We start from the raw sequence: 12077 nt of genomic DNA on the forward strand, positions 1-12077 counted from the left end.
TATCTGTAAAAATGGGACCTATTAAAAAATACAGCACAAAGCTAAAAACAGTAGTAGCGCCATCCTGGTGCCTGAATTCGTACTTTTGTTGATTTTGTCAATTTCTGGCAACCACTTCTTAACAACTCGAGATGTTCTTAGGCAGGTTTTAGCACAGTGCTAATTGGTGTACATAATCTAATCTTACTTGTTTGCAACATTAGCCTCTTGGCTCCTGTGCAAAACTAAAGAAACAGTATTCAGATAAAAAATGTATTGGCTGATTGGCTGACTATGAGGTGAAGGGGGAAAATTGTACATCTGTTTTTTTTCTCTGAACCTTTCCTTTAAGATCAGACACTGAAACTTTTGTGTTGTGAATAAACAAGGAGAAACAAAGTTGACACAAGGCCTTGAAACGAAAACAAACCACTGGATGAGTCCGTCTGAACCGCTCTCTGGGGTTCATGGTTATCTACCCTCTTCCTGCAGTAGTGCATTATTAGGACAGGAGAGAAACGCAGAGAGCTGAATTTAATAGAAGCTGGAAGGTGGTTTTGGTTTGATGGACAGAAAGTGCATACCCTATTATCAGTATTGACTTACTGACTGCTGTGGCTTTTCGTAATTTCTCCAGGCTTCCAGATCTTGAATCAGAGAAGTCCTCTGTCACTTAATAATGTCCCAAATCATCCCGTACTGAGATCCAATTCAGTCATGTTTAGAATATCACAAAGAAACCTCATTATGAATGACCTACTTTTATTGCTGTATGTACTGAGCTGTAATGGGTGAGTTTCATGCTTTGTTCACTCTTTGTCGTTTCTCTTTTCCAGTATGCCTTTAATGACCTGAGCGGCTCTGTGTCTCTTGCCTGGGTTGGAGATGGAACAGGGGTGAGTGTCCCCATTGCTACCACATATGAAAATGAAATATGTTGTTAAAAATGTTGAAATAGTGATGAAATTGGTTTTTTTTGTTGTTGTTTTTTTGTCAGACTCTTAACTATAAGACCTAAAAATTCTGCACATTGCATGCAATTACACATTTCCACCAGATTAGCCAAAGAACTGTATAAATCATTTAGATTAGAAACCACTGAACAGTGATATCCCACATTGCTAATAAGGGCCTTCACAGCTTTTTCAGTCAAAATAATGCTGCTTAACCCCTTAAAACCCCAGGCTTATTACACTCTAAGGCTTATTATTCAGTAACTACATGGAATTCAGTGCAAACTGGCTGAGCTACACTCTTAAAAAAGATGGTTCTTCAGTAAAGAAAATGGTTCTATGTAGAACCATGAACTCTCAAAAAACCCTTTGCCTGATTAAAAGGTTCTTTGCAGTGTGAAGGAGTTCTTCAGATTAATGGAGAATGTGCTGTGTAGGGTTCTATATAGCACCGAAAAGGGCTCTTCTATTGTTAGAATATCAAGCTTGTAACAGTAGAAGAACCCTTTTTGGTGCCGCTTAGAACCTTTTTTAAAAAGGTTCTATGAGGAACCATCTTCAGTACATTCTCCATCACCCTGAAGAACCCTTTCACACCCCAAGGAACCCTTTAATCATGCAAAGGGTTCTTTGAGAGTTCAAGGTTCTGTATATAATCATTTTCATTATTAAAGAACCCTTGAAGAACCAGCTTTTTTAAAGAGTGTATTCTTAGGTTATAGAAGTGTGTAAGTAAACTTTGGGCCTGCCGGTGGGCCGTGACCATTAAGGGGTTAAATGGCTGCCTTATTGAATTGTCAAAGCATGGTCTTAATCATCATTTTTTCAGTATTAATATCAATAATTCTCATATTGAAATCGCCTTGTGTTGATGTGTTGTTAACATTGGTCCTTTTACTGCTAGAACATTTTATAGTTATCATATTAGTGCTGCTAATAATTCATGAAAACTAGTAGCCACCTAGTCTCATAGGGTGAGTTGTGACCTCACAACAAGAGGGGAGACAGCCAGGAGAAATTTTGGGTGTTAACGTAAACATTCCTGAGACTTATTAACAGAACAGACTGAGTGAGACATTTCTAAACCAATCCAACACCTCGTGAAGGAGGAGCTCAAAGTAGGGGGTGATGGTGTAAACATTGCTCAACTGACAACAAGCCTGTTGTTAGCCTGTGGATGCATGGCTGGAAAATCCCCCCAAAAAACTCAACTCAAAGATAAACATTACCTTCTGCAGGGGAAAACAGCTCTGTTAGCTAACGATAGCTCGACTAGTTAGCTTTGTTTGTGTTATTGATTGTACTCAAAAGAGCAGGGACCGGCAGTACTTGGGGGTGGGTTTTAGGGGCGGTGTACGCTTGTTTGCAGTCCAGCACCAAAAGTTTAACAGGTTGTCTTCAGACGTGTATTCTTGTTGCTGGATCATGTCTCTCCCCACGAGACTAGTAACTACCAACTAGCAAGTAGCATAAAGCTAACTGGTGGCTTTAATTCAGTGTTACAGCCAATGTACCCTTAAAAACGCTCTCAGTTGCTTTTTTGTATTGGTCTATTGAACCTCTTTAGCTGTGTGAGACCTCATGGCCTTGTTCTGTGTGTGTGTGTGTGTGTGTGTGTGTGTCCGACTTCATGCTCTGAGCGTGTGGAATGTGACCCGTCTGAATGGCATGTCATTGACAATCCAGAGCGAGCAAATTTCCACTTCTCGCGCCGCATGCTTTCTGAAAGGACGCTCAGCACTCTGCTTCTTTAAACCGCAGACCACCACCCTAAATCTAACTGACGGAAATAGCCCTCAGAAGCAGCCCTTAGTCAGCAAGAGCCCAGCGGCCTACGAAATTGCTTGCTCAAGAGTTTTAATGTGAACCACAAAAATGATGTCCTCTCTGGTATTTCATTAGATGTTCAGTTTACTATTTTATATATCGCTGCTGTCAGATGAAAACCTTGTATCTCCATTTTTGTCGTTTTTTCAGTTTTTGACATCATTTGAAAATACCTGTGGTCCCTTACATTGTATATAAATTTCATGATGATTGGACTAAAAGAAATGACCCAAAATAACCTGGGGGCAAAAAAGTCTGGTTCCATTGACTTACATTAAAAGTAAAGTATGTTTTTTCCTTCTCCTGTAAAGTTACCATTTTGGAGATACGAGGTTTTCTTCTGATAACAGCAGGAATGGCAGTTCATGGTGAACCTATTATTAAGTCCAGGCAACTAAAGAATAATTAGAGATGCACAATAATATCAGAATCAGATTGGTATTGGTAGATATTTGCTTTAAAAAAAATCGGCTGGTATTTAAAAAAACATTAACTGTTATTTCAAACTGATATTTTGTGTTATATTTATTGAACTCTAGAAGAGCAGAATGCTTTAGGTGATGCTGTGCTACTGCACTAAATGTCTGCGTTTTATTGATTTTTCTGCATTTGTTAGCATCTATACATACAGTTGTATGCAAAAGTTTGGATAGTTTCTTGGTTAAATGGCATGTTTTGTTGATTTAAAGTATGTTGACATCTGAAGAGAACACATTCTGCACATTTTAATGCACAGTTACTGCTTAATTGCTGAATTTAACATATTGGAAAAAAGTAAAACATAAAATGTATAAAGCAAAAATTATGACAGATGTTTTTTTTCCCAATATGTTAACATCAGCAAATAAATAGAAAGTGTGCAAAAATGTGCAGAAAAATGCTGCACTTAAGCTCCCTGTAGAGGATCTCACCAGGGGTGTTTGAATTTTTGCATACAATTGTGTCATATTTTTCTGCAGTGCTAATCCAGGTAGATGTAGTCCTGGTTTCAATTCTTTGTAAATGTTTATGTATCTGCATTGACTGATATGTACATGAAAAATATCAGATATTGGCCCAAAACATCCGTATTGGTGCATTACTGAGAATAGTTATTTAATCTTCGTAGCACTGTGAAACTGGCCCCCAAAATGAGCTCTTTTCTACTGCAGAGAGTCGCGGGCCGTGAGGAGAAATCCTTTGCTTTAGACGGTGAGAGTTTGAGCTTTAGCTGAAGAGCTAAATGAAAAGCCGTAAGAGTCTTAAACTATAAGCGAGTGGATTTGCTCGGGCCTGTGCGCTGTGGTATCTGTCTGTTTGGCTGAGACTCTGAATCCCTATTAAATGCTTCAGTGCACAGCTAAGCCTGGGTTCCCTCGTCAACTGACATGCTCTGACCACACCTCTTTCTCTCACACAGAACACACACACACAAACTCTGACAGGGTTCTCCAACCCTGCTGGTCAGTTTACTGGTTTATAGCGGTTTAAAATTCTCCTGACAATGATTGTTTGCCATTCCGTAGGAATGCAGTGCATCTTAAAATCTCAGATTTCTCCACTATTTGATTGTTTTTGTACAATTCAAAATTGTGTAAAGAATATACTAATGGAACACAGTAGTGCAAGATAGACTATGTAACAAATACACCAAGGTTTTGTTCGATTTTGTGTTTGTAAACAGCCTGAGAAGCCATTTTAGCCAAAAACGGATTGATAATAATCGATTATTATTGATGTAACTGATTGAAGCTTCCAGAACTAATGCAGTTGAACAGCCCTAGTCAGAGGGTGTTTTCGCATATAATTCTTTTTAAATGAACTGAACTCAGTTCTTTTAATGTAAACCTCAAAGGGAGCCAGCAACAAATGATTTCCATAATTTTTCTGTTCTCAATGTAAGCAAACTTTAAAGGGGACTTCCATTTTTGGTCCTCAGACTGCTTGTTGTTTACACTCTTTTAGAGATCAGATCCCACTGGGGTAATGCTGAATTATGGGTAATATGGGTTTTTATATCACTGTTGTCAGAACAAAACCTCATATCTCCAAAATTGTAACTTACTTTACTTTTAATGTAAGTCAAAGGAACCAGACTTTTTTCCAAGTAATTGTGGGTCATTTCTTTTGGTCTGTTCATCATGAATTTTACACACAGTGTAAAGTTTTCAATGTTTAGATGTTTTTAAATGTTTAAATGTTTTCAAATGATGTTTAAATGTTTTCAAATGATGAACTGAAAAATGACAAAAATTCATATATATTGAACATTGTATTTTACTGCATTGTACTTACTTAAACTGTCTGTTGTATTGGGTGCTGCTGTGGCTTAAAAGTTATAGGCCATTTGAGGCCGCGATTTTACCACAGGTAGGCGGTTTAATGTTTCACATCCATACTTAGCATGATCCTTTAACCAAGACCACTGTAACACAGACCTCTCATGGTTTATTGCTTGTCTCATAACAGAAAACATGTCTAGACTAATTGGCTACATTTGGAATGAGGGGAAAATTATGTACATTTGATTTTCAGCTGTGCAGTGTAGTGGCCCTATGGGTCTGGAATTAGTTAGCTCTGCTTCATGTTGCACTGTACAGAGCCGGTATGCTGTATGTTTGTGTGCAGGTGCTGCTGGTCCTCACCACATTTCAGGTGCCTTTCTTCATGATCCGCTTCGGCCAGTCCAAACTGTACCGAAGGTAAGAGTATGAATAAGCTCTGGGGACACACAGAGTCCCTTTTACACAACCCTCACAAAAACCCTTTACGCTACATGACTTCAGCAGTTTTCCATCAGTCTTTTGAACTGAAGCTTGTTGTCATTTAGAGAACCGCAAGCTTATGACAATGAAATTGAGGCAAAAAGCTGTTGTAGGCTATTTACCCCTTTGAACTCTAAAGCCTTCAAAATACTCTTATTTCTTATTTATTTGTTATTAATCTAGGGTTAGACTTATTGTTCAGTATCTACTGTAAATTCAATAATTCATTTATTAGATCTTTTCTATAAAACTGTGTGAGTTCTGAGAGTGAGTGAGTGTGTGGGCACATACAGGCCCTTACGGTTTAAGGGATTAAACAATAAATAGTATTTATGAATAATCCTTCATTCTTTATTGTTTATTAATTATAACTCTGTGTCCTGTCCCGTGGGTCAGCGAAGACTATGGAAAGTCCTTCCAGGATGTTACGGACCTCATCAACAACACCTTCATCCAGACTGAGTTTGGCATTGCCATTGGCCCAGAGAACTCTGGGAAGGTGAGGGTTAGATATTTTCATGGCTTAAATATCTATTAAGTTTTTAAGCTTGTCTGTTGGTGGTATGAACTTATGTGCTCCACTGCTCAGTTCAAAGCGATCAATTAGAGGTTTTCAATGAAAGGTTCAGTGTGTAGTCTGAAAGCTTTGGGGGGTGGGAAAGGTCCAGACATGTCATTTTGCATCTCCACTCTTCTAGGTTATCCTCACAGGTGACGTGTCTGAAGGGAGGGGCGCACGGATCTTCCGCTCGCTGGATTTCGGGAAGAGTTTTATTCCCTCTGACCTTCCCTTCCAACCTATAATGCAGATTGCTTACAACCCGGAAAACAGCAGCATACTCACTGCCATCAGCATCGCAGTAAGAACAACAACTGTTCAATAAATAAAATGCTTTATTGGTGCGATCATAAAAACTTGCATCTCTATAGGAGAAGGAAAGACATTTTGATGTATGTTAGCGCAATAAGATTTTATTCAAAGTGATTTTGGACCATTCTTATTGGTCCATTTGTCATAAGGTGTTTACATAATGAAATGGGCAGCTGGTGTTTTCAAATGATATCAAGAAATAAGAAAAAAATTAAAGTAAAGAGAATATCACACAGAGGATATGCACTGTAATCTCCAGTATCAGCAGATGATTTGAAGAATTTTTAATTCTGTGATCAGAAGCATAATCTTCAGCATGTTTTGCAAGCTGTGCCAGTGACTTTTTGAAGCTTGAAACTTTTAAACTTGCATTAAAGACTTTCTTTTTTAGTAAATCTTACCATACTTAATCTTACCTAACATCTCCCCAGCAATAGTAGATGCAATAGAAAGAAGTTGCACACATTCCGATTATAGATTAAGACTGAGTTGTTTATGCTCACTCTACTCAACAGTCTGATGAAAATCTCCGTTTACATGCTCACTACAAGTAATCCGATCCAAAATGACACACATGCGTGGAGAACTGCTTAGAGTAAACGTCACCATGACAGCGTACCAGAGGTACAGTCAGAGTGAGATGAGTTTTCAGTTGGTGCGCTTGTGTTTTGAATTGCTTTAAAATGATATCAGACTCAGGAAAACGTCCTTCACGTGTCCTTATTAAAGAAGGCCGTCGTGTTCTGAGACACGTAAGCTGGACGTCCGTCCCACCGCCGTCTTAAAGATCAGAGCATAAACTTCGTCTCCTCTGCAGACCAGTTTCTGCTCCGCCATGTTGAACGTTATAAACTTTCACTATGACGTGATGCACATGATCAGAACCGACTTAAACTTTCCGATTGGGAATGTAATCAGATACAGGCTTTCACACGGATATTATTCTTCTATTTAACAGATTATTTACAGGATTACCCACCTCATTCAATCGGATAGAAATTGTATTCCGAATGGCCTCAACCAGACTAGTCTATTCCGATTGAGGTGTTTACATGGACGTATTCTGTTCCGATTGAGCTATTAGTCGAATTATTAAGGGATTATTAGGCTGCATGTAAACGTGGCTATTATATAAAAGATGCTCCATGGTGCCTTTATTGTTGGGTGCACTGTGATAGTTAATGAGCGAGTGTGTGCAAACATTCAGAATGCAATTCACGTTGCTGTGGAAATGTTATTATTGATCAGAGCAAAAATTAAAAGCTCCTGAAGTGTGAATAATATTCCTGTATTCTTATGTATTTGTTAAATAAAAAGCTTTTGACTTTACTAGATCTCGTTCTTTACGTATCAAATAGATGCAACAGCAGTGTTAACAGAGAAGAGTACATTAGCCAATAGAAGCAGACGTGTCTTAAAGGGTTAATATACATTAACCTTAATTAATTCATAGTAAGAGTCTGAGCATTTGGGTGGTTTACAGTGGAACTTTCTCTTTCTGACACAGTATGACCTGTGGCTGTCTACTGATTTTGGACACAGCTGGAAGAAGATTCATGACACAGTTTGTTTGGTGAAATGGTAAGCCCACAAGCACAAAACTTAAAGGGGAATTGCCGCAATATTTCGAGTTTTATGTGTAATTTGGCCTTTAAGATGTAAACAAAGTCATTTGGAGAGGTTTGAAGTGAAATGCTCCGTTTTAGAGAAACTTACCGAGTCAGAATTTTTCAGAGTGGTGGTGATAGGAACCAGACGTCTGAAGAGTTTAATGCCTCTAAAAGCTCTCCCACCAAAAGCTGTTACATTAAATGGTTAGAAATACGCTGTCTTATGTCTGAGACATTGTTTATATTAAGACACCTTGTGTCTTACATTTGATAGCTTCATGCACAAACGTTGACATTTACTTTGATTTATAGTTCTAGCCTATTTAAGCTGTATTAGTAAAAGGGCATTGTACCTTTGCAGACCGCTGACAGTGGCACAGCAATTTTTTGAACAAATGCTTCCTGTTTTATTCATGTTTGGCTTTGGTGTTTCTGAAGCTTCAAATTCAAAATATATCAATAGAATCAACAAACTAAGCAGTGATTGGAGGACTAAGAAAAAGTTTGTCAAATACAACAATAGAGTCAAATCAAATTTCATCATTTTGAATAGGAATTCCACAGTTTTGTCAAAAGTTCTGCATGACTAAATGGTTAAGTAAACAGAGTCATTCAGAGTGGTTTGGTGTGAAATGCCCTGTTCTAGAGAAACTTACCGACTCATTGTTCACAGTGGTGGTGATAGGAACGAGTTGCATGAAGAGTTTATTGCCTTTAACTGCTTCCCTACAGAAAGCTATTACACTAAGTGGCTGTGAATACACTGCCTGATGACTGACAGTGTTTTAGTTCTAAAAGAAGCTAAAATGTAGGTTCACTGGCTGATTTGGATAATAAATAAAGTGGCTATATTTGCGCTATATTATAATTTCCCATCAAACCACTGTAAATAACTTTTTTTTTTAACATCTCAACCACTTAACGATTCAGAAATTTTGAAAAACTGGTGGAGTTATCATTAAAAATTTAGCTTAACCTCTTAAATGGCCAGGGCGCAAAGGTTTGTTACACATTTCTACAACCTAAGAATAGCTCAGCTAGTTTGCACTGAAGTCCCTGTAGTTGCTGAAAAATAAGCCTTTGTATGTAATAAGCCTGGGATTTCAAGGGGTTAAGGCTGTTTCTCAGCACTTGATTGGGTGGGCTTGTGGGTGGGTCAATAGCCAGGATACCATGACAACAAACCTGTGTGGAATGGAAAAATTACATTATAAACGGGTGACAGAGATTTTAGATTAACGTTTTCTGTTCCGGAACAGTTAAGGATGATTATTTTATCAGTTACGTTTTCATGTTTCATGTTTCCTGTTTCGTTTGTTCCTTGGACCCTGTTAGCGATTCAGTCAGCTGTGTGTGTGTCCTAGTTTTGAAAGGGTTAATGATGTTTTGTGATGTTATGTATCGGTGTGTAATTTCAGGGGCAGTGCTGACACTCTGTTCTTCACTTCAAACCCCAATGGATCTTGCAGTAAGTGACTTATTTTCATATCACCAACCTGAATGTAATATTTCAGTCATTGCAAGTGATGCAGTACAGCAAATCGCTGCTGTCGGAGGAAAACCTCCTGTCTCCATTTTTGTTGTTTTTCAGTTTTTGACATAATTTGAAAATGCCTGTGGCCCTTTAAGTTGTGTGTAAATTTCATAAAGAATAAACTAAAAGAAATGACCCAAAATGACATGGCAAAAAAGTCTGGTTCCATTGACTTACATTAAAAGTAAAGTAGGTTTTTTCCTTCTCCTGTAAAGTTACCATTTCGGAGATACGAGCTTTTCTTCCGACAACAGTTTAATGAACAGTTGTTCCAGAATAATGAGCTCATGTGTACTGTTCTTGTGTAAGGTGACAAGGGTATGCTGGAACTGAGGAAGACCTTGGACTATGGCCAAAGCTTTAAGACTATAGGGAGCAGGATCTACTCCTTTGGGCTGGGAGGTCGCTTTATTTTCGCCTCAGTCATGTCTGCCACGGTACGTTCATGTAACTCTGTTTTTGTGTAAGTGTTGTATAGAATCGATCACAGCTCTTACTCTCTTGTCCTCTCTCTGTGTCAGGGTTCAACACGTATGATCCATGTGTCAGTGGATAAGGGTGAGGTGTGGAACATGGCCCAGCTGCCCACGGTGGGACACGAGCAGTTTTACTCCATCCTGGCCGCCAATGACGACATGGTATTCATGCATGTGGACGAACCTGGAGGTGAGTCACGACTAAGTACAGCCGCATACTTCAGTAGAATGAAGAAAGGGGCCCAGGCACTGAGAATAGGCAATATGGCAGAAATATCATAATAATTTGACATTTCTACGATATACACTGTATATCACAGTATTTCTTTATCTGACGTTTGAGAAGTATGAACAGATATAAAGCAAGACACATTAACTGAACTCTTTTCAATGGAACATGCATTTGTTCAGTCATGTGGAAGTACTGATGACACCTGTGATACCCTCAGAAAAGCTTTTCTTGAAAGATTAATTGATCAGTTAAAAGCTTAATTGATATAATTTATCACAATATTGTTGGGGTGGCTGCAATGACAATATGCTATCAGGTATTTCCTGTTTATGAAAGAAATGTTTATTCCATCATATGTTTTATCAGTAAATTAGTAAAATCTTTTTGTATTAGCTTCAGTTTTTTCATATATGCAATATCAGTGATGTTAGACCATCTGAGAGCATAAAAATGTGATGTTTTGCATTTATGTGTTGCGACAAGACTATAGAAGGTTTTGCTCAGTCATATGCAAAAGTTTTGGTGAAATGACAGTTTTGTTGATTTTTTTAAATGAAAATAAGTACATAAGAAAATAAGTCCTCTATAGAGAACACACCTCTGCATGTTGTAATGCACAACTACTGTTTATTTGCTGAATTTAACATATTGTGAAAAAATAAAACATGAAATGAGGCCTGTACAAAAGTTTACATGTAAAATTCAAAGCAAATAAATAGAAATTGTGCACTTACATGTGCAGAAAAATGGCGTCTAGTTCTCTGTATAGAATGTATTTACTTAGAAGATCAACAAAAAATGTAATTGTCAAAACATTTGACGTACGACTGTAAGTGTGACAGATTGTCCTTGGATATTCTGAAAGATGCTATTCATTGTTTTGATCTGACTACTCATTTTACCGGAGATTTAATTTCAGTTGCAGGCTATTCTTGAAAGGAGTAATGTATTTAATACGTAAGCAAAACAGCAAGATAATTTAAAAATGCACTTACTTCAAAATAGGTGTGACAGCCAGTTTGATAATGTAAGAATGTCATTATAATAAACCATGCATGTCCTAATTTCTCTACTGTCTGTGTTTCATTAGTGATATTTTGACCAGTTCACAGTTGATTCTGTCTCCCTGTCTGCAGACTCAGGGATGGGCACCATCTACGTGTCGGATGACCGAGGCATCGTGTTCTCCAAGTCACTTGAGCGCCATCTGTACACGTCCACAGGGGGCGACACTGACTTCACAAACGTCACGTCCCTTAGGGGGGTCTATATGACCAGTGTACTAGCTCAGGGTATGTGTGTGTTAACTCATTTCCTTTTTATGCAGGAGACAGAGACTGAAATCATATTCACACCAGCGAGAGGATCTTTCGCAAGTTTTTTCTTCATTATTTCTTTCTTTGATTTTTTAATATTTTATGTTTTTAGCAAGCTTATGGCCATTTTCATGGTCTCATGGTTGGGGTCTGTTCAGCCAGCTGCTCGGGCTTTCTGCACATTCTGCTGCTGTTCCCCCAGGAGAGGGGGGAGGGGTGGGATGCAAGGCTTAAGCAGAGAGGAACTGTATCACTTTTCGTCCCATTGACTCGAATATACATTTATATGTTGTTGCTGTCAGAACAAAAGCTTGTATCAACAAAATGGTAACTTTACAGGAGAAGGAAAAGTCCTTCCTAATCTAAGAAAGTTCATGTAATGCTTAAGCAATTGTACATGTTCTATTGCTTTTACACAACAGTTAAATAAATAAGAAATTAATAAACTGGGCCGTGAACGTGGCGTTTAATATGTTTTAATGTTAGCAATTCCTTCTGCCAAATTATAGTTCCTTAACAAGCAGCTTGTTACTAC

At 38.2% G+C, this 12077-nt stretch overlaps 1 protein-coding gene across 1 annotated transcript in view; it reads left to right on the forward strand.

The window, feature by feature from the left end:
• sort1a (sortilin 1a) overlaps window positions 1-12077 on the forward strand; it is a 42189-nt gene that overhangs the window by 16832 nt on the left and 13280 nt on the right. Inside the window, exons 2-10 of the mRNA XM_036559595.1 lie at window positions 816-875; window positions 5367-5440; window positions 5900-6002; window positions 6202-6363; window positions 7882-7955; window positions 9403-9452; window positions 9828-9955; window positions 10040-10184; window positions 11363-11518. Coding sequence (XP_036415488.1) covers window positions 816-875; window positions 5367-5440; window positions 5900-6002; window positions 6202-6363; window positions 7882-7955; window positions 9403-9452; window positions 9828-9955; window positions 10040-10184; window positions 11363-11518 — 952 coding nt within the window. The remainder of the gene's footprint in view (window positions 1-815; window positions 876-5366; window positions 5441-5899; window positions 6003-6201; window positions 6364-7881; window positions 7956-9402; window positions 9453-9827; window positions 9956-10039; window positions 10185-11362; window positions 11519-12077) is intronic.

Source organism: Colossoma macropomum, unplaced genomic scaffold (assembly GCF_904425465.1).
Source record: "Colossoma macropomum unplaced genomic scaffold, Colossoma_macropomum, whole genome shotgun sequence".
NCBI classification, from domain to species: domain Eukaryota; kingdom Metazoa; phylum Chordata; class Actinopteri; order Characiformes; family Serrasalmidae; genus Colossoma; species Colossoma macropomum.